At 44.2% G+C, this 22,483-nt stretch overlaps 1 protein-coding gene across 1 annotated transcript in view; it reads left to right on the top strand.

Annotated features, from left to right (window-relative positions):
* The window catches only part of slc4a3 (solute carrier family 4 member 3), a gene marked incomplete at both ends in the record, with an annotated part of 95,307 nt that overhangs the window by 65,365 nt on the left and 7,459 nt on the right, over nucleotides 1-22,483 (top strand). The window contains 13 exons of the mRNA XM_084161609.1: nucleotides 8,753-8,895; nucleotides 9,567-9,747; nucleotides 9,873-10,008; nucleotides 15,110-15,287; nucleotides 17,190-17,298; nucleotides 19,257-19,441; nucleotides 19,672-19,900; nucleotides 20,030-20,245; nucleotides 20,623-20,771; nucleotides 21,083-21,277; nucleotides 21,475-21,678; nucleotides 21,916-22,005; nucleotides 22,209-22,375. Of these exons, the coding sequence (XP_084017735.1) occupies nucleotides 8,753-8,895; nucleotides 9,567-9,747; nucleotides 9,873-10,008; nucleotides 15,110-15,287; nucleotides 17,190-17,298; nucleotides 19,257-19,441; nucleotides 19,672-19,900; nucleotides 20,030-20,245; nucleotides 20,623-20,771; nucleotides 21,083-21,277; nucleotides 21,475-21,678; nucleotides 21,916-22,005; nucleotides 22,209-22,375 (2,182 nt within the window). The remainder of the gene's footprint in view (nucleotides 1-8,752; nucleotides 8,896-9,566; nucleotides 9,748-9,872; nucleotides 10,009-15,109; nucleotides 15,288-17,189; nucleotides 17,299-19,256; nucleotides 19,442-19,671; nucleotides 19,901-20,029; nucleotides 20,246-20,622; nucleotides 20,772-21,082; nucleotides 21,278-21,474; nucleotides 21,679-21,915; nucleotides 22,006-22,208; nucleotides 22,376-22,483) is intronic.

Genomic DNA, 22,483 nt, shown 5'->3' with positions numbered 1-22,483 from the left:
TTCATTCACTGAGAGTAACATGGCTGATGTGGGTTACCAGTGACCCTGTTTGACAATGCTATAGAGCAGGGTTGTGATGTGGACTACTAGTGACCATGCTTGACAATGCTATAGAGCAGGGTTGCTTTGAAGCTTCACAAACTGGTGCTTATGTTCAGAATGCCTCTAAGCAAGTGAAACACATGCACATGCTCACACATGCATGCACGCACGCACGCACACACACACACACACACACACACACACACACACACACACACACACACACACACACACACTGTAAACACAGGTTTGAGGAAAGGTCAGTGTTCAGCTCAGGTACCCGTTGTGGGCGAAGAGTGACAGGCCATTAGAAATAATCACAGTTTCCATGGAGACCTGTGCTGGAGATTGCTCCAAAGCAGAGTACCATGCTGTGCAACAGCAGTATGCCTACTGTTTGTCTGTATGTGACTGTGCCTCTGTGTCTGTGTTACGGAATGATAATTTTCTCAGATGTGTGGATGTTTTCTGAGAGAAGAAGAGAGCAATCACTTCAATGTTTTCCTCTTGAGCCTCTGATTCAGCCTTGACTCTGCTCTTGCTGCCTGCCCTCACCCCACCAGCATGCCCTGCCACAGCCAAGCGTCCATCCCAGGATCAATGGACAGCCAACGTCACGGAAACGGGTGGATTGGCCCAATAGATTAGAGGGAGGTCTGAAAAAAAGTGGTTCCGTTTGTATCAGTATTTCCTTTTGGAATGACAGCTCGAGCCCTCTGTTACTCTTGCTGTGGGACCAGCACGGGGGGGGGGCTTCAGAGCTTTAAACTTCTGCCTGCTGAAGCCTGCCCTGCCTGAGGCTGTACCGCTAACTCTACTACCGACACCACTTACACCTCTGTCTGCGCCGATGGGAGGATAGCAGCAGTGTGACATTTCTCTTCCGCTTTTGATATGTATTGGGGCAAATTATAAGGACGCTGAGAAGATAAATATCTGTTTTTTGTCTGACCTTTTCTCCACACTTTTTCCCTCGTTTCCATTCTTAGAACTCCAAAGGGAATCCTCACATGGTATAGTGGATTTCCAGTGACAACAGCTAGTCCAGAATAGGACCTATAGAATCAACTCTGGGGCAGCCAGCGAGAAAACGCCTGACAAAAAACATATTAAAAAACCTCACCTGAACTCATAGTAGTCTGCAAAGTGGACATAGCCTTTTGGTAACCAGCAGCCACTACACCAGCTTTGCTTGTGCTCCAGCTCCTGTTCCTGACGAATAACACAGAAGACGCCCAGGCTTGGCTGACAGCTAACACCAACCCCTCGGCGAGAGACGGCAGGCGAGAGAACGCCAGAACCCTGGATGAGCAGGGCGCCCACCTGGAGCAGGGTGGGGAGGAGGCACCACAGACACCGGCGCCGACCCAGGAGATGACAGACCCCGTGGGGCAAGAGAACAAGGGACCACCAGCCCCCTCTTCGGAGGAGGTGGTTGGAGACAAACATCCCTATTCAGAAGGGACCAACACCAAGGCAACCACCAACGTTCACCGACCAGGGACCTTGGGCACCTCACCCCGGTGTCCCCCTGTGCTCCTCCGGCATAGCGAGGGAGCAGAGGTTGTGCGCCGCGCCTCTCAGTTCAACATGGAGGGCTTGGAAGACTTTGAGGAGTTTGTTTTTGATTTCGACGACTATGACCTGCTGGAGTCCATCCATGACCACCTGGGGTCCCCTGAGGACCCAGACCCCCTGGAGCCCATCCGTAAGTACCAGGGCTCCCACCTCCCAGAGGGAAGCAGTGTGTGGCCATGGAAGAATGGACAACACTTCACAACAAATTCCCCAGTGTTGAAAGTGTGGACCCTTATAGACACTGAACAGTGTTGAATTAACACACTGCTTAGTGCTTGTTGCATTCATCCATTTTCAGTCCTATGGACTTCACCGAGTGAGATCCTAAGTGAATATGTTATCATAACCATGTAATTATTTAACCCATTTCGTATTTAACCCACTCATATGTATTTTATAAGGCCTTATTTTGAGGGCTTACAATAAAAAAACTACTGGGTTGTTTGGATGACCCAACTGCTGGGTTGCAGGCATTTTTAAAAAGAGCAAGGTTGGTTTGTTGAGGCTGGGTTATTGAGATATGACCAAGCGGGTCAGATCAGAAGACTGGAGGCTTGGCTTAGTAGGGGTGTGGATTTCAGGAAGTTATTTTTAGCCACCTGTGAGAGTAAATGTCATTCCGGTTCATCGGTTATGTTGAATTGTTATGACATGTTATGGTCAAACACTAACTCTACTGTAGCTTTAATGAAGCTTACAGAAATGTATGGTTAAATTAACCGAATGGCGCAGTGGTCTACGGCACTGCATCGCAGTGCTAGCTGTGCCACCAGAGATCCTGGTTCGAATCCAGCCTCTGTCGTAGCTGGCCGCGACCGGGAGACCCATGGGGCGGTGCACAATTGGCCCAGCGTCGTCCAGGTTAGGGGAGGGAATGTCTGGCAGGGATGTAGCTCAGTTGGTAGAGCATGGCATTGCAACGCCAGGGTTGTGGGTTCGTTTCCCATGGGGGGCCAGTATGAAAAAAATAATAAGGTTTTGTTTGAACTGTGGTTATGTTACACTAATGTTTAGAGTTTAGGCCCTCAAAATAATGAAATACATTAATGTTTGTATTGTGTTATATAATTTTATTTTAATGATAACATATACGCTCAGGATCTCACTTGGTGAAGTTCTGAGGACTGAAAATGGCTGAATGCAACAACCATGTCTCTGTCACTAACAAATACAGTCATGGGTGGTAACTCTACAATTCACTTGAAAGGCTCTCTGCAAAACAAGGCTTTACACCAAGCAGTGTGTTAAAGGTCATGAAGAGTCAAAATCATGTTTGTCATGACATTTTATGATATTTGGATGAAACCAGATCAATGTATGATGACCAAAGTATGAAAAATGACTGTTACTTCTGCATTGATAAAGTTTGATCATAAAGTTGCTGGTCCCCTCCCCCATGTGAAACACTTGGATTCAGGAGGCTGGATTATTATTATCATTTTAATACACCAGTGGTAACATGATATTCTCTTACCAAATTTAAATAAGTACTGGCTTGTAACCAACATTGGCGAAGGCGTATTTGCGGAGAGGCGTGGTTTATATAGCTAGATAGCTACTCTACTGGTGCAATCATTTGAATGTAGGTGTCAGCAAATATAATTAAAAGTTTAAACTATTCATTCATGGCAAAGATACTTATATGTCTCCCCTTTCATCTGTGTCTGGTGTTAGCTAGTTACTGGCTAGCTAGGTCTTCAGCCAGCATGGAACAAAAAGGGGGGAAGGTCGTTCAAAACTCTGATGCAGTTGTCATGTCAACATATCCGTCAGTGCTGCTGTGAACCACATCACAACAGACATGCCAAATGGGAGGTGTAAAAGAATTGACATAATTTATGCAATTGTAATATTGTTTGAGTTGCTTTGTGTATCGCCAGATTCTCATGAGATGATTTTACTGCAACGCTGCGCACTGCATCCAAGTTTCTTAACATAAGCATTTCAAAGAGCTGTCAGTAAAGGCGAGCCCATTAATATAAGATCCCTGCCCACTCAGCCTATTTTCAAGCTTCCTGTTAGTTAGCCATGAGAGAAAAAATAATTTTTCAAAAAAACAACAACATTTCTATCACCCAAAAATATTATGGATGATATTTTAGTCACTCAAAAGGCTATTTTACATGGGAATCAGAATAACTGTTTGGGACCTTTAATTTAACACTGTTCCATTGGTCTATACAGGTCAATATTTTAGTCACTCAAAAGGCTATTTTACATGGGAATCAGAATAACTGTTTGGGACCTTTAATTTAACACTGTTCCATTGGTCTATACAGGTCAACACTTTCAGTGTTAATTTAACACTCAGCATTTGCTGTGTTGGTATTATGTTGACCTTGTTTTAGGCTATGATAACTGTGTAACATACTGTAACATACAGTTGAAGTCGGAAGTTTACATACACTTAGGTTGGAGTCATTCAAACTCGTTTTTCAACCACTCCACAAATGTCTTGTTAACAAACTATAGTTTTGGCAAGTCGGTTAGGACATCTACTTTGTGCATGACACAAGTAATTTTTCCAACAATTGTTTAGAGATGGATTATTTCACTTATAATTCACTGTATCACAATTCCAGTGGGTCAGAAGTTACATACACTAAGTTGTGTGACTGTGGCTTTAAACAGCTTGGAAAATTCCAGAAAATGATGTCATGGCTTTAGAAGCTTCTGATAGGCTAATTGACATCATTTTAGTCAATTGGAGGTGTACCTGTGGATGTATTTCAAGGCCTACCTTCAAACTCAGTGCCTCTTTGCTTGACATCATTGGAAAATCAAAATAAATCAGCCAAGACCTCAGAGAAAAACTGTACATACAGTTGAAGTCGGAAGTTTACATACACCTTAGCCAAATACATTTAAACTCAGTTTTTCACAATTCCTGACATTTAATCCTAGTAACAATTCCATACGGGTCTTAGGTCAGTTAGGATCACCACTGTATTTTAAGAATGTGAAATGTCAGAATAATAGTAGAGAGAATGATTTATTTCAGCTTTTATTTATTTCATCACATTCCCAGTGGGGTCAGAAGTTTACATACACTCAATTAGTATTTGGTAGCATTGCCTTTAAATTGATTAACTTGGGTCAAACGTTTCGGGTAGCCTTCCCCAAGCTTCTCACAATAAGTTGGGTGAATTTTGTCCCATTCCTCCTGACAGAGCTGGTGTAACTGAGTCAGGTTTGTAGGCCTCCTTGCTCGCACACGCTTTTTCAGTTCTGCCCACAAATGTTCTATAGGATTGAGGTCAGGGCTTTGTGATGGCCACTCCAATACCTTGACTTTGTTGTCCTTCAGCCATTTTGCCACAACTTTGGAAGTATGCTTGGGGTCATTGTCCATATGGAAGACCCATTTGCGACCAAGCTTTAACTTCCTGACTGATGTCTTGAGATGTTGCTTCAATATATCCACATAATTTTCCTTCCTCATGATGCCATCTATTTTGTGAAGTGCACCAGTCCCTCCTGCAGCAAAGCACCCCCACAGCATGATGCTGCCACCCCTGTGCTTCACGGTTGGGATGGTGTTCTTCGGCTTGCAAGCGTTCCCCTTTTTCCTCCAAACATAATGATGGTCATTATGGCCAAACAGTTATATTTTTGTTTCATCAGACCAGAGGACATTTCTCCAAAAAGTATGATATTCGTCCCCATGTGCAGTTGCAAACCGTAGTCTGGCTTTTTTATGGCGGTTTTGGAGCAGTGGCTTCTTCCTTGTTGTGCGGCCTTTCAGGTTATGTCAATATAGGACTCGTTTTACTGTGGATATAGATACATTTCTACCTGTTTCCTCCAGCATCTTCACAAGGTCCTTTGCTGTTGTTCTGGGATTTATTTGCGCTTTTCGCACCAAAGTACGTTCATCTCTAGGAGACAGAACGCGTCTCCTTTCCATACTAACGAATGGAGAATGTGTGTCTGAAGTGGTGGAATAGCACTCTACCCTTTTGGTGGAAAGTCCTGACATTGGTAATTGATTAGTGAGAATTCAGAGTTGTTTTTATTGATTGTATGAAGAGACAAACACAAGCTAATTACAGCCAATGCTTGGTTGGCCTGGCAGTGGAGGTGGGGAAATCAAAGCTCTCTCAAGTCCCGGGTCATGGGTGAATTGGAACCCTCTCTACCCCTCGCTGCTAAACTATTGATAGTGTGGCCCCTGTTCGGCCCTGGGCCCCTCCATTACTGGAGCGGAAAGAAATCCCATTGACAAACTATACTGTTGTTTTTATGACTGGCATTGGATTTGGACACTTCCGCAGTAGTGCTGTGAGGGTTAGCTAGGTGCTGGTCGCAATTACATTGTGGGACTGGTGTCCAGTGATGACCAGAATGGACCCAAAGAGCTCATCAGAGAGTGAAAAAGGGAGAAATACAGGTATCAGCAGACAGGTATCAAGAGAGGTATCATCTGTTTTCTGGTTCATCATCTAGTTTCTTTGGTTGACTTTTGTGATGTCTCTCTGCCCCTCTGTATAGATATTACATACTGAATATACGTTACACCATCCATGGGGTACGTATAGGGGCGATAAATGGGTTACCTAAGGGATATAAACAGCTACAGAGCATTCCCAGAGATACAAAAGAGAAGGGACAAGGGTTACTAATGGGAGAGAGCCCATAGAGGAGTCACCTATTGGTCATTCACAACCACATCAAATTGCAAACCTTGCTAGTGACCGTAGCTACTGGAGGAAGCTTGTGGTCAACTGTGTTGCAGCTGAACGTTGATGATGTTGATTAATCAATATCTCAATTGTCCTGATTGGGAAAGTCACTCTGCTGCCAGGAATTGACAATATACAAGATGTATAAACCACATATACACATTATTCACTAAAAGGCAATAGAGGGGCTACAGAGAGAGCAGTGGGGGAATACAGAATGAGTTGACATGAGTTCCACACTAAGGGGCAATAGAGGATTAACAGAGGGAGAAGCTGCTTGGGGTGCTACAGAGGGCATTGGAGATACAGACACTGGTCGCTTAATATGGCAAATAATTGGGGTTACCGAGGGCATACACTATGTTCAGTACTGTGTTAGTCTGTATAAAATATTTTCCATCCAGACTGGTAATTGTAGAATCGAAAACAAAGGGAGCAGAGAGGGAGAAAAGTGGGGTTGTCGAGGGCATACTCAGTGGCACAAATAGGGCACAGAAGGGGCACAGAGGGAGAGAAGTGGGGTTATATAGGGCATAGGAGGGGGCATAGAGTGCAGATAGGGTCTGTAGAAGGGGCATTCAGAAGCTACTCAAGAGCACAGGTAATACTTTGGGAAGTTATGATGATGATGACTTGAATTAACATTTACATATAACAGTTACATGCATATTGTAGTGACCTTAACCCAACACCTATCGACCTCGCCAAGAGGTTTTGATCTTTTGACGTAACGGCTAAGATGTTGGGTTGACAGTTGTTGGACCCGTGTTCGAGTTCCATGTCGGGGATACCCCCAAATTATGCACGGGAAAGTGTTAACACCAACACTAGGGTTATTTTACTCCAATGAGTGTTAATTCAACACTTACAGAGTTAATTGTTATGTTTAGAGTGTAGGGCCTCAGGAAATACATTGTAATATGTTAAATAATATGATTTTAATGACAACATTCACTTAGGATTGCACTTGGTGAAATTCATTGGACTGAACATTGATGAATGCAACAAGCATGTCTCTGTCGCTAACAAATTCAGTCATGGGTGGTAACTCTACAATTTACTCGAAAGGCACTCTGGGAAATATGCAAATAAAGCTTTAGTTCAACACTGTTCAGTGTCTATATGGGTCCACATTTTCATTTTTCATTTAACACTGGGGAATTTGATGTGCACTTTACAAGCAGCAGAATAACTTTTATTTAGTTAGCAAAGCTCAGAGTGAGTCCAGCCAAAGGGCATCTCTGCCAGTTCAATACCAAGTTATCCCTGGGAGCACTCCAAGACCTGTTAGCATAGAGCGTTTCTTATTATGATTATATTGTCTGAACAACACCACATAAAGAAGAATGAAAGAATAGGATGGAAGGATGAACTTGGGGTCAGAGGGATGGAGGATGAGAGAGGGAACAAAACAACTTGTCTCCTACACTTTGTTTATGGTACACTCTGTGGTGGGTGTGACTACAACACAACACAAAGCAGCTGAGGCCTAGAGGTGGTCTGGCCTTCTCCCCAGAGTGTCTGCAAAACCAGCCCTTTGATTGGCAGTGTAACTAGCATCTACCCACACACACACACGCATGCACACACACACACGCACACACACACCCTTGTCCTTAGAGCGCCATCTTCCTCGTTCCACTCCCATCGCCAGGCCCCGCTCCTAGGGAGTAGACAGCATCAATTACGCGAAATTCAATAAAATATGGTTTGTGGCCTGAAGAACTTCAAATTGAATCAGGCTTTTTTAGCCTCTGAAGGTCTGTGGTGGGCGAAAAAACACCCAACATAACGACCCCTGTCTGTTTGCCTAGCTGGGGACCGATCCTCTGTTACCCCATGTACCTATTGCGTGCCTAATTTCAATTTTCTCTTTATTTCCCATGGAAAATTTAAAGGGGCAATCGACAATCATGATATGTACCCATTGATTCTTGAAGTACCCCGACAGAACCCCAAATATAAGCTTGTTTTGCTCCAATGTTTGTAAGCAAAGTACATGTAAATAAACACTATAGCCTCAAAACATGAATTTGAGATTGGTTACATTTCTCCAGCCCCATTCCTCAGCTTTTTACTGAAACAGGGGCAGGGAGTACGCTTTGTTATTGTTTCAACTGCTATTGCGCCTTTAATAAACATCAATAATCAGATTAATGTATTATTCTCTGTCATAAAACATAGCTCCCCCATAGAGACAGTACTCAGCCAGTCTTTTGCCTAGTACACACAGGTTGTATAACACATTTGACATAAGAGTTGTGATACCTGCACAACATTTTTTTGACACCACACAACGGTTGTGTTGTGCAGACAAATAAAAACAAATGGCAAATGCGTCATACAACCTGAGTGTGTACTATACTAGGCCTTTGTGTGAACACAGTTTACCTTTTCTGCAGCTGACCTCCCAGTGTCGTTAACAATAGCTCCTGTTGTTGTGCTTTAAGGTCACCGGTTCGAGGACAACCCTGGGGTGAGGCGTCACCTGGTGAAGAAGTCCTCTCGATGCCAGCTCCTCCAGAACACCAACAGCTCTTCGCAACTGTCCAGCGTGAAGAAGAAGAGGACGGCTGACAAGAAGACCCATGAGGTGAGAGATCAAACTCCACGGCACCAGTTGATTGGTTAATTTATTGATTGGAAATATTAAATAATTAAAAACATATGATCTTCCTAGTAATTGTTTGCTAAAGATTTTGCAGATCTAAAGCCAGGGGACTTCACTTTACAGTTGGAGTCATGACATAACCCTTCAGTCATAACCTTTAGGAGATATATTTTGAGACTGTATAATCTAATCAGTGACCTTTGGAACATATTTTCTAACTTTGTTTACTATTTCTATCAAAGTGTTATCTGAGTAGCTCCCTTTTATCCCATTTGTATGATATCATGGTCTGGCAAAGGAGGGATCGCCGTCTATTTGGTCCCTTTAATGTTCCAGGAAGGTTGGAGCTAACATCGATTCTGTTAGCTTGCTGTGTGCTCCAAGAACATTCCTTGCAGAAACATTTAATTAAGCCTCCTACAGTGCAAACGCACATATGTAAATTAGACCAAAATAAAACGTTTTCCTTTTCATAGACTTGAATAGAATTGAATTAGAATTGAATACCAACATTCACTTAGATCCCAGTCAATAGATCCAACAGATTTTCTACTTCTTTCTCAGTTCTTGGACTTAAAAAAAAAGAAAAGAAAAAGAAAGGATGAGCCATATTTGAAGTCATGGATAACTAGGTGTCTGTTTGGTCCCTATAGGTGTTTGTGGAGCTCAATGAGCTGATAGTGGATAAGAACCAGGAAATGCGCTGGAAGGAGATGGCCCGTTGGATCAAGTTTGAGGAGGATGTGGAGGAGGAGACGGACCGCTGGGGAAAACCCCACGTGGCCTCGCTTTCCTTCCGCAGCCTGCTGGAGCTCCGCAGGACCATCACACATGGTGACGCCCTCACCACACACACAAACATACAGATACACACACAGTCACAAACTTACTACTGATAAAACTTTGAAATTCCACTACAAATATGTGCCCTTCTCTCTCCCCCTGCCTTCCCCCATAAGGTGCCGTCCTGTTGGACCTGGAGCAGACCACCTTGCCTGGCATTGCCCACCTGGTGGTGGAGACCATGATCATCTCAGACCAGATCAGAGCAGAGGACCGTGCCAACGTGCTCCGCGCCCTGCTGCTCAAACACCAGTGAGTGGTCAGCTGCCCAGGCTTTTGCTCAGAGAGCTAAACCACAAAAAAATAAGACGCCACATCCTCTTATACAGTGCATTTGGAAAGTATTCAGACCCCTTCACTTTTCCCACATTTTATTACGTTACAGCCTTATTCTAAAATTGATTAAATACATTTTTTTCCTCATCAATCTACACACAATACCCCATAATGACAAAGCGAAAACAGGTTTTTGGATTTTTTTGCAAATGTATTAAAAATAAAAAACAGAAATACCTTATTTACGTAAGTATTCAGACCCTTTGCTATGAGACTCGAAATTGAGTTCACATCTCTGGAGAGACCTGAAAATAGCAGTGCAGCGACACTCCCCATCCAACCTGAGAGAACTTGAGAGGATCTGCAGAGAAGAATGGGAGAACCTCCCCAAATACAGGTGTGCCAAGCTTGTAGCATCATACCCAAGAAGACTCAAGGCTGTAATTGCTTCCAAAGGTGCTTCAACAAAGTACTGAGTAAAGGGTCTGAATACTTACGTAAATGTGATATTTCAGTTATAACATTTTTTATAAATGAGCAAAAATGTATAAAAACCTGCTTTTTGCTTTGTCATTATGTGGTATTGTGTGTAGATTGATGAGAAGAATGTGGAAAAAGTGGTCTGAATACTCTCCGAATTCACTGTATACAATATATTTGTTTATCCTCATCCCTAAGTCTCCATCAGATCTCATACAGAGAATGGAAGCCCATGGCTGTGTCCCGAATGGCAGCATATTCCATATGGCAAGGCTCTCCAACCCTGTTCCTGGAGAGCTACCGTCCTATAAATTCAGGACGGTAGCTCCAACCCTAGTCTAGGTCACCTCCAATCCTAATCTAGGTCACCTGATTCTAATAATCTGCTGTAATAATCTGCTGGTTAATAAGACAAATCAGGTTAGTTACAACTGGGGTTGGAGTGAAAACCTACAGGAGGGTAGCTCTCCAGGAACAGGGTTGGAGAGCCCTGCCCTATGTAATCCACATAGGGCTCTGTGGCTCTGGTCAAAAGTTGTTCACTATTTAAGGAGTAAGGTGCCATTTGGGATGCATATAGGGATTACAGTAAGTGATGTTGGACCTACAACCAAATGATAGAATAAGTAGTGGGAGATCAATAGTAAATAGCATTGATTATTACCCTACATAGCCCAGATAAAACATTTTTTAAAATCTCACTTGACAGAGACAGGTCAATCTCAATGTGACTTCCCTGGTTAAATAAAGGATCACACTGTTTTAAATCATCCAAACAATTTAAATCATTTCGGTCCTAGATGAAAATACTAAAGAGTATCACCCCAACGCCAATCACCCTCTTCCCCTCCAGCCTCCGTTGGTTTATCTATCCAGTCTCCAATTAGTCCTTTTGAAGTTTTTCTTGGTAAGCCCTTTTGTTGGTTTATCTATCTATTGATCTACAGTACATCACCTTGTGTTCTTTACCACCACAGCACATGTGCCCTAACAGTGCTGCTGCATTGACGGCACATGACAGAGTTCACCAAGACTTATATATGGGGAGAAAATACTTGATGAATGTCAGCAGTCAATTTGAAATAAAGGCTGAGGGATGAGCAGCATGAGCATATGAATGAAGGATAAAGGAGGACTTTTCCTATTTGTATTTTGTTGCCTTCAATGTGGTGGCTTGCCATAGTTGAATACAACCCAGGAAGTCGCCTTAAGTTGGGACACAGGCCTCATTCCAACATACGCATGCATAAACACATGCACACTCACTCACGCACGCACACACACACACACACACGCACACACACCTTTCAAATTTGTGTGAACTCTCCCTTCTATCTGTCTCTGTACTCAGATTCAGTTTTCCTAGGCCCAGCTTGGTCCCTAGGCCCAGCTTGGTCCCAGCTCCCGACTCAAGCCCTCCAGTAAAGAAGAGAACAGAATGGTACCATGTTTGGCCATTAACAGTATTAACTTTGCATGGTGTCTCGAGGTACTCTGTGGTGGAACATTAATGGTTTGCAGAGACTCATCAGTCATGGTTTTCTTACTAATGTTGTGGTGTGTTCCTGGGTTTGCTTCAAGCAATCATCAATTTTTATCTTAATGGTATGCCTTTTGGATGATGGGATGAAGTAATGGATACTAGGCCTATTGCGATCAGTGTCTGAAGTTGATTGATTGTTGTGTTATATTAGTGTGTTCTTTTATACCTGTTGCTACTACGCCGCAGCCCGTCTGGTGTTCAACCTTCCCAAGTTCTCTCATGTCACCCCGCTCCTCCGCACACTCCACTGGCTTCCAGTTGAGGCTCGCATCTACTACAAGACCATGGTGCTTGCCTACGGAGCTGTGAGGGGAACGGCACCTCCTTACCTTCAGGCTCTGATCAGAACAAGCTCCCCCAAGACGCCAGGACAGCGGAGTCACTGACCACCTTCCGGAGACACTTGAAACCCTACCTCTTTAAGGAATACCTGGAATAGTATAAAGTAACCCTTCTTCCCCCACACCCCATAAAAATACTTACATTTACATTTACATCATTTAGCAGACGCTCTTATCCAGAGCAACTTACAAATTGGTGCATTCAACTTATGATAGCCAGTGGGACAACCACCTTCTTTTTTTTTATGGGGGGTGGGGGAAGAAGGATTACTTTATACTATTCCAGGTATTCCTTAAAGCGGTAGGGTTTCAAGTGTCTCTGGAAGGTGGTCAGTGACTCCGCTGTCCTGGCGTCGTGGGGGAGCTTGTTCCACCATTGGGGTGCCAGAGCAGCGAATAGCTTTGACTGGGCTGAGCGGGAACTGTGCTTCCGTAGAGATAGGGGAGCTAGCAGGCCAGAGGTGGATGAACGTAGTGCCCTCGTTTGGGTGTAGGGTTTGATCAGAGACTGAAGGTAAGGAGGTGCCATTCCCCTCACAGCTCCGTAGGCAAGCACCATGGTCTTGTAGTAGATGCGAGCCTCAACTGGAAGCCAGTGGAGTGTGCGGAGGAGCGGGGTGACATGAGAGAACTTGGGAAGGTTGAACACCAGACGGGCTGCAGCGTTCTGGATAAGTTGTAGGGGTTTAATGGCACAGGCAGGGAGCCCAGCCAACAGCGAGTTGCAGTAATCCAGACAGGAGATGACAAGTGCCTGGATTAGGACCTGTGCCGCTTTCTGTGTAAGGTAGGGTCGTACTCTGCGAATGTTGTAGAGCATGAACCTGCAGGATCGGGTCACCGCTTTGATGTTAGCGGAGAACGACAGGGTGTTGTCCAGGGTCACGCCAAGGTACTTTGCACCTCTGGGAGGAGGACACAATGGAGTTGTCAACCGTGATGGCGAGATCATGGAGCGGGCAGTCCTTCCCCGGGAGGAAGAGCAGCTCCGTCTTGCCGAGGTTCAGCTTGATGTGGTGATCCGATATCCACACTGATATGTCTGCCAGACATGCAGAGATGCAACTCTCGCTCTCTTGAAGACGGAAAGGACATGGCCAGCGGTCATGGATGAGTTGATGAGCGAGGTGAGGTAAGGGAGAAGGTCTCTGGAAATGTTCTGGAGAAGAGAGAGGGGATAGGGTCAATCAGGCAGGTTGTTGGGCAGCCGGCCGTCACAAGTCACAAGATTTCATCTGGAGAGAGAGGGGAGAAAGAAGTCAAAGCATAGGGTAGGGCAGTGTGAGCAGGACCAGCGGTGTCATTTTACTTTAGGTTGTATTTAGCCCAGACATTGTTGTCAAAACATGGGTTGTGGTTTCATCCCAGAAATGGAACCTGCCTAGTCTGTATCTTATGGCGCCAAGTGCCAACCTCCCTGTAAGCCATGTTACACCAGGGGTCAGTGACAGGTCACCTGGCAGTCTGTCACCAACCATAGAGCAAACTCTGGGCCAGATTGAACCATTGTCAACCATTTAGACAGATGCACTGTATGTGCAGTGTGCAGCATACACACACACACACATGCACTTACACACAAACAAACACACTTTGTTGAATATATTAAACTATGTCTCTCTCTCTCTCTCTCTCTCTCTCTCTCTCTCTCTCTCTCTCTCGCTCTCTCTCTCTCTCACACACACACACACACACACACACACACACACACACAACACACACACAACACACAGTCATCAACACTCCGCCACCAGGCCTCGTTGCACACTCCCCATCAGTTGCAACCTTTTGGCAACATTTCCCACCATGTCACCAGCTGCTTTCCATGGGAAAAAGCTGTCTAATTGGCTGAGCCAGTCCAAGATAGGAATTTATGATGTGGAAAGAAATACATCAAGGTGGCTGTAGAATTTAGCTCATCGCTTACTCAGTCCCATTTAAAGATTCTCTGGGCGCAGCTTGAGCACAATTCGGTGTGGTGGCACACCTTGTTCTTTTGTTTTGTTGAACTATTGTGTCCAACTTGGGAGGCGGGTAACGAGACCAAACGGACCTAATGATGGAGGTTATGTCACCTCTGGACCGGAGCACGAGTGTGATCAAACTGTCTGTGTGCTGTGAGGGGCCTGGTCACACACACACACACACACACACACACACGCAAGCACGCACGCACACACACACACACACACACACACTGCTGTGTCTTGTTAAGAGGAGTACACCCAACACAATCCAGTGTGTTCCATGGAATACAAGGAAAACTCCCAGTATGTCACCCACTTGAATAGGTTGAGTCCATTTTTGATTTCCTTGAAAGAGTTTATAACATATCCTTAATAAGAGTCTTTATAACATATTCTTAATAATAGTCTTTATGACATATCCTTAATAAGAGTCTTTATAACAAATCCTTAATAAGAGTCTTTATAACATATCCCTAATAAGAGTCTTTATAGCATATGCTTAATGAGAGTCTTCATAAGTTATCCTTAATACGAGTCTTAGGATGTTATGTAGAGGAAATGGAGGATTTGTTTCTTTTGATACTGACTGCATTAACTATCATCCACTTCTTGCATGGACGCAATAAATTATAGCATCGCAGTGCATAACAACCACTTTATATTGTATAGCAACCTTCATGAAGTTCCAGTCTTATTGCATGGCAACATCCTACTGTAATACAACCTTCTGTATCTCCTGCTTCCAGCCACCCCAACGACGAAAAGGAGGGCCTCTTCCATCGCAACCACTCTACTAATAGCCTTCTAGGCAGCTTCCACCGCAACCACAACCACATTCCCGACACAGCGCTGCCCCTTGTGGCCGAAGACCATGCAGCGGTCCACCACCACCATGACAACAAAGCACCAGAGCACGACAAAGAGGTGTTTGTGAGCTTGTTTATGAGTGGTGTGGGCAAAGTGTTGCTTGTTTGTTTAGTCTTGTACACATCTATAGGCTGGAGTGGAGATGTATGTTTAAAGGCCCAATGCAGCCGTTTTTATCTCAATATCAAATCATTTCTGGATAAGAGCATCTGCTAAATAATGTAAATGTAACCATTAAATACCTTACTGTGAATGTTTTCAATTAACATGTTATTCAATTAACATGTTAAAAAAGAAACAAGAATATCTTCTTAGCAAAGGGCCATTTCTCAAGTTAAAAAAATTATAGGACTGTCTGGGAGTGGTATGAGTGGGGAGTGGAAAACTGAAAACTAGCTGTTATTGGCAGAGAGGTTTGGAACTCTCTTATTGGTCTTTTAACCTCACCAGGCAGACTAAAACTCCATCCCACCAAAACAGGCTGAAATTTCAGGCGGTCTTTTCAGCTCTAACACTAAAAGGATAATATCATAATTTTCACAATTTCACAGTATTATTACAACCTCATAGTGTGGAAATACAGTATATATAAAACACAGGAAAATCTCATATTTTGAGTGCACTGTGCCTTTTAAGCTATTGGTCCGAAACTGTTAGCTTTTTGGATCCAATTAGCATTTGATATGTGTCTGCGTCTTTGTGTCTTAGTTACAAGCCTGAATATTTGTTCAGATGGACATAATACACCTCTTCTTGGCTCAATGGCCTTGTCCATTTCCTTTGAAAACAAAAGAAGAATGGTCTGAGTAGATGATTACAAGTTCTGAGACACAGAGGATATATTGCTAAAATTCCACCTTGAAATGGAAATGCAATGCTATATGTCATATTCTATTTTTTCTCCATTGTATAGTACTGTATTTCACATACACTGAGTATGTGATATAGACTGACCAGGTGAATCCACGTGAAAGCTATAATCCCTTTTTGATGTCACTTGTTAAATCCACTTCAATCAGTGTAGATGAAGGACAGGAGACAGGTTAAATAATGATTTTTAATGATTGAGACAACTGAGACATGGATTGTGTATGTGTACCATTCAGAGGGTGAATGGGCAAGACAAAATATTTAAGTGCCTTTGAACGGGGTATGGTAGTAGGTGCCAGGCGCACTGGTTTGTGTGTGTCAAGAGCTGCAACGCTGCTGGGTTTTTCACACTCAGCAGTTTCCCGTGTGTATAAAACATGGTGCACCACCCAAAGGACATCCAGCCAACTTGACACAACTGTGAAGTCAACATGGGCCAGCATCCCTGTGGAATGCTTTCGACATCTTATAGAGTCCATGCCCTGACGAATTGAGGCTGTTCTGAGGGCAAAAGGGTATGCAACTCAATATTAGGAAGGTGTTCCTAATGTTTTGTACACTCAGTGAATATTAGAGTGTACTAAATAATCGGCGATATGCGGCTAGTTCAGTAATGCAGCCACGGTAAAAAAAAAAAAAAACTCCCATTAGCCACTCCACATGAGATGAATTATGTTCTTAGTCAGCTTACAGGTGCTCCTTGTTAAAACTTCTTGATGCATTAACTGTGAAACTTTAATGTTCCCCGTGGCTTGAAACGTTGGCAAATTTAAAACAGCTCATAAAAATCTAAAACTCCAGTCGTATTAAAAATATTTTAAAGTGATTTTACCATTTTGTACTTTTGTCACATTTGTGTCTGCTGATGAATGTCAGATAGACACTGTTCGACTGTTTGAAGTTCATAACAGTCTGTAAAATTGACAAATGTAGGGTTTGGACAAACTAATGCCAAGGAGAGAGCCTGTGCATGTTCTGTGACTGTCTGGCAAAGCTTTTAGTTAGCACAGGCCTTACACAGGCTTAGCATGAAATACATCCTTACGTTTACGCTTCACCTGTTAAAGATTTTCTGGTTTGTGACTTCAGAAATCACATCATCCCCCCCTGCCGACGGCTCATGACCATCAGGTTACCAAACACACAAAACTCTTAGCCAAGATTCCCAAGGACGCCGAAGCAACCGTGGTCTTAGTTGGTAAGCCCAAGGACTATATACAGTGGGGAGAACAAGTATTTGATACACTGCCGATTTTGCAGGTTTTCCTATTTACAAAGCATGTAGAGGTCTGTAATTTTTATCATAGGTACACTTCAACTGTGAAGTTGAATCCAGAAAATCACATTCTATGATTTTTAAGTAATTAATTTACATTTTATTGCATGACATAAGTATTTGATACATCACAAAAGCAGAACTTAATATTTGGTACAGAAACCTTTGTTTGCAATTACAGAGATCATACGTTTCCTGTAGGTCTTGACCAGATTTGCACACACTGCAGCAGGGATTTTGGCCCACTCCTCCATACAGACCTTCTCCAGATCCTTCAGGTTTCAGGGCTGTCGCTGGGCAATACGGACTTTCAGCTCCCTCCAAAGATTTTCTATTGGGTTCAGGTCTGGAGACTGGCTAGGCCACTCCAGGACCTTGAGATGCTTCTTACGGAGGCACTTAGTTGCCCTGGCTGTGTGTTTCGGGTCGTTGTCATGCTGGAAGACCCAGCCACGACCCATCTTCAATGCTCTTACTGAGGGATGGAGGTTGTTGGCCAAGATCTCGCGATACATGGCCCCATCCATTCTCCCCTCAATACGGTGCAGTTGTCCTGTCCCCTTTGCAGAAAAGCATCCCCAAAGAATGATGTTTCCACCTCCATGCTTCACGGTTGGGATGGTGTTCTTGGGGTTGTACTCATCCTTCTTCTTCCTCCAAACACGGCGAGTGGAGTTTAGACCAAAAAGCTCTATTTTTATCTCATCAGACCACATGACCTTCTCCCATTCCTCCTCTGGATCATCCAGATGGTCATTGGCAAACTTCAGACGGGCCTGGACATGCGCTGGCTTGAGCAGGGGGACCTTGCGTGCGCTGCAGGATTTTAATCCATGACGGCGTAGTGTGTTACTAATGGTTTTCTTTGAGACTGTGGTCCCAGCTCTCTTCAGGTCATTGACCAGGTCCTGCCGTGTAGTTCTGGGCTGATCCCTCACCTTCCTCATGATCATTGATGCCCCACGAGGTGAGATCTTGCATGGAGCCCCAGACCGAGGGTGATTGACCGTCATCTTGAACTTCTTCCATTTTCTAATAATTCCGCCAACAGTGTTTGCCTTCTCACCAAGCTGCTTGCCTATTGTCCTGTAGCCCATCCCAGCCTTGTGCAGGTCTACAATTTTATCCCTGATGTCCTTACACAGCTCTCTGGTCTTGGCCGTTGTGGAGAGGTTGGAGTCTGTTTGATTGAGTGTGTGGACAGGTGTCTTTTATACAGGTAACGAGTTCAAACAGGTGCAGTTAATACAGGTAATGAGTGGAGAACAGGAGGGCTTCTTAAAGAAAAACTAACAGGTCTGTGAGAGCCGGAATTCTTACTGGTTGGTAGGTGATCAAATACTTATGTCATGCAATAAAATGCAAATTAATTACTTAAAAATCATACAATGTGATTTTCTGGATTTTTGTTTTAGATTCCGTCTCTCACAGTTGAAGTGTACCTATGATAAAAATCACAGACCTCTACATGCTTTGTAAGTAGGAAAACCTGCAAAATCGGCAGTGTATCAAATACTTGTTCTCCCCACTGTATGTGTGTGTGAAGCATGCGTTTGGATGTACTGTACATTTCTTTTCAGGGCTACATATGCCTGTGTAAATATTGTCTCTGTCCATTCACGTCAGCCCTAAGGCAGTGTGTACCAATTGTTAGCATTGATTTCATTTCTAATTGGCACAACTCACCTCTCCACTGACAGTGATAGCAGATGTGTGGTGCAATTTCTCAGGCAAAATGGCTTGCCCTGGAAACACCCATTGGATACATCCAATCCTTGCATTGTTAGCCTAGCTTGCCTTCCTTATCCCTCACCTATTACCCCTTACCTATTAGCATTAGCATTGTTTCCAAAGATCCTCAACTGTGTTTCATTCCTCAGGGTGTGTGGATTTCTTGGAGCAGCCGGCCATGGCCTTCATCAGGCTGAGTGAGGCGGTGCTGCTGGAGTCGGTCCTGGAGGTGCCGGTGCCGGTCCGTTTCCTCTTTACCCTACTCGGCCCCGCTCAGTCCAACATGGACTATCATGAGATCGGACGCTCCTTCTCCACCCTCATGTCCGACAAGGTAGCCCACCTGAAAAAAAACATATCACACAACTTTTCCCACAATTCTTCTCAGTTGTAAATGGTACAAATAGTACAAACATTTAGGGCTGGTTTCCCAGACACAGATTAAAAGTCCTGGACAAAATTGAAAGTGCTTCTAAAAATCCAGGACTAGGCTTAATCTGGGTCAGTGAAATCAGCCTTTAGAGATCTTATAGACTATTGCTCATCTCTTCAAAACTTCCCCAGAACTTCCATGAGGTGGCCTACTTCGCGGACGACCGGCAGGACCTGCTGAACGGCATCAACGAGTTCCTGGACTGCAGCATCGTTATCCCCCCGTCGGACGTGGAGGGCAAGGACCTTCTAAAGACGGTAGCCTCCTTCCAGAAGCAGATGCTGCGCAAGAGGAAGGAGAGAGAGAACATTAAGAAGGGCCTGACCCACGCCACCCCCGGAACAGGCCAGGAGACCAAAGGTGATCATAATTGTATTTATTTCTTTATTTCGTTTGCAGCCCTTTGGGGTTCCCCAGGAGTAGATTGAAAAACCCAGGCATACTGTATGTGTAACCGTATGTCTGTCTGTCTGTTTCACTGCACTACAGAGGTGAGCCAGGACGAGCAGGAAGTGGAGGACCAGGAGGTGGACCCCATGAAGCGGTCGGGCATCCCCTTCGGAGGCCTCATCCATGACATCAAGCGGCGCTACCCACGCTACGCCAGTGACATCAAAGACGCCTTGGACTCACAGTGCATCGCCGCCGTCATTTTCATCTACTTCGCAGCCCTCTCGCCCACCATCACCTTCGGAGGACTGCTGGGTAAGAGAGCATGGTGGCACATATTTGTTTTCCTTCTACCTCAATGTGATTCAACGACTTTTCAGAACTAACAATGAAATGTTTGCTAGCTGTCCTAAGAGAATGTGTACTCCATAAAGTGCTAGCTAACTAAATAACCAGCTAGCTTGATAGAACACCCCATTGCTAAAAATGTTTGCGACAACATAGCTAGCTGTTTTTCCCATTTCCTTGAACCTCACTGTAGGTTTTAGATACTGATTAGTTCATTAATCTTGTACAATATTCAATACTGTACTCATTAACTAGAAAGTAGCTGTTACTGAATGAGAAGAGACATAAAGGAAGTTTAAAAACTACCGCTCAGTCAATATCCTCCTACCTTTCCAATTAAACAGGAGAGAAAACAGAGGGCATGATGGGAGTGTCTGAGCTCATCATCTCCACAGCGACCCTGGGGGTGCTGTTCTCGCTGCTGGCCGGACAGCCCCTGCTCATCATCGGATTCTCAGGACCCCTGCTGGTGTTTGAGGAGGCCTTCTACAAGGTACCTGAAAATAAACACACTTACAGCAGGGCGATGGTAGATAAGAATCCATCCAAAAATCATGATAATTTAAAGCATTTTAAAAGTGGTCTTGATAACGTTAAAAGGGTTAGATATGTGTATCTAATAGGCTAGTTCATGTTGCACAGCCCATTTGAAAACCCATTTGCCCCTGTTCTGAGCCTATTAAACATCTATTTCACTCTTCCTTTCTCACTCCCTTTCTGCCTCCCTTTCTCCCTTCCTCCCTCCCTTCATCCCTCTCTTCTTCCCTATCTCTGTCTCTCTCTCCCTCCCTCTTCCACCCTCAGTTCTGCCAGGCCCAGGGCTTTGAGTACTTGACTGGCCGGGTGTGGATCGGCTTCTGGCTCGTCTTCATAGTGCTGTTGATAGTAGCGGCCGAGGGCAGCTTCTTGGTCAAATACATCTCACCCTTCACCCAGGAGATCTTCGCCTTCCTCATCTCGCTCATCTTCATCTACGAGACCTTCTCGAAGCTCATCAAGGTAAAACCAATGGACAATGTTTTACATGAGGACAGTCTAAGAGGCTGTAACTTTGTTGTGCTTTAGAATAGAATAGAAAATAATAGAATAGAATAGATCAGATGTGGTATTTGGCATATAATATGGGTAGTCCAAGCCGGTCACATGGGATCAGTCCATTTGACAATGAAATGGTTGGGCCTTTTTCCTTCTTCCAGGTATTCCAGGAGCATCCTTTGATGAGAAGCTACCCGCCTGCTCTCAGCCTGCCCGGTATGGACTTCATCAACCCCACAGACCCCGGCGGCCCGGTCCTAAACCAACCCAACACAGCCCTGCTGTCTCTCGTCCTTATGCTTGGCACCTTCTTTGTGGCCTTCTTCCTCAGGAAATTGCGCAATAGTCGCTTCCTGGGCGGGAAGGTAACCTATGGCAGACAATTTCTCAGAAACCCATCATTTGTTTTTTATGGGCTCATTTCAATCAAATGTATAGGTTTTGTTCCATGTGTTTCTGTCTTACTAATAACAATAACAATGTTATCACAAAATGCAGTATAAATATAGGCTTCCTATTTTACACCTACTGTATACAGTATAATCTATACTAGTGACCCTATGATCTGAAGAGTGTTCTGTTTTATCATGTGATCCCCCCAGGCCAGAAGAATCATCGGAGACTTTGGCATCCCCATCTCCATCCTCTTCTCTGTACTGTTGAGTTACTCCATCCCCAACACCTATACCCAGGTAACCATAACTGCCATTGCCAACTCCTACATCTATCCGTATATCTAAAAGCTCCACTACATCCCTGATAACTACAAAAACTCACATACCCGTAACATACACATTTAACATTTAAACAAAGTCACTCACTACAAACTCTCATGTTCTTACTCGTTATAACTTTGCCCTGACTGGTCTTGTTTCTGTTGCTTGTGGTTTTACAGAAGCTGAATGTACCATCTGGTTTCTCGGTCACATCTCCTGACAAGCGGGGCTGGTTCATCAGTCCGTTCGGTGACCAGAAGCCCTTCCCCTTGTGGATGATGGGGGCTTCGGTGGTGCCCGCCCTCCTCGTCTTCATCCTCATCTTCATGGAGACACAGATCACCTCGTAAGTGCTGCCTGTTGCTATGGTAACGTGTGTCACTTTAGAAGTGAAGAGAGGGTCAATTACCATGGTTATGCCAGTCACATTTGTTAGATTAGATTAGGTTGCGAT

The sequence above is a fragment of the Coregonus lavaretus genome (assembly GCF_964263955.1).
Source record: "Coregonus lavaretus genome assembly, chromosome: 5".
NCBI lineage: Eukaryota > Metazoa > Chordata > Actinopteri > Salmoniformes > Salmonidae > Coregonus > Coregonus lavaretus.
This window is presented reverse-complemented; position numbering and strand designations above follow the sequence as displayed.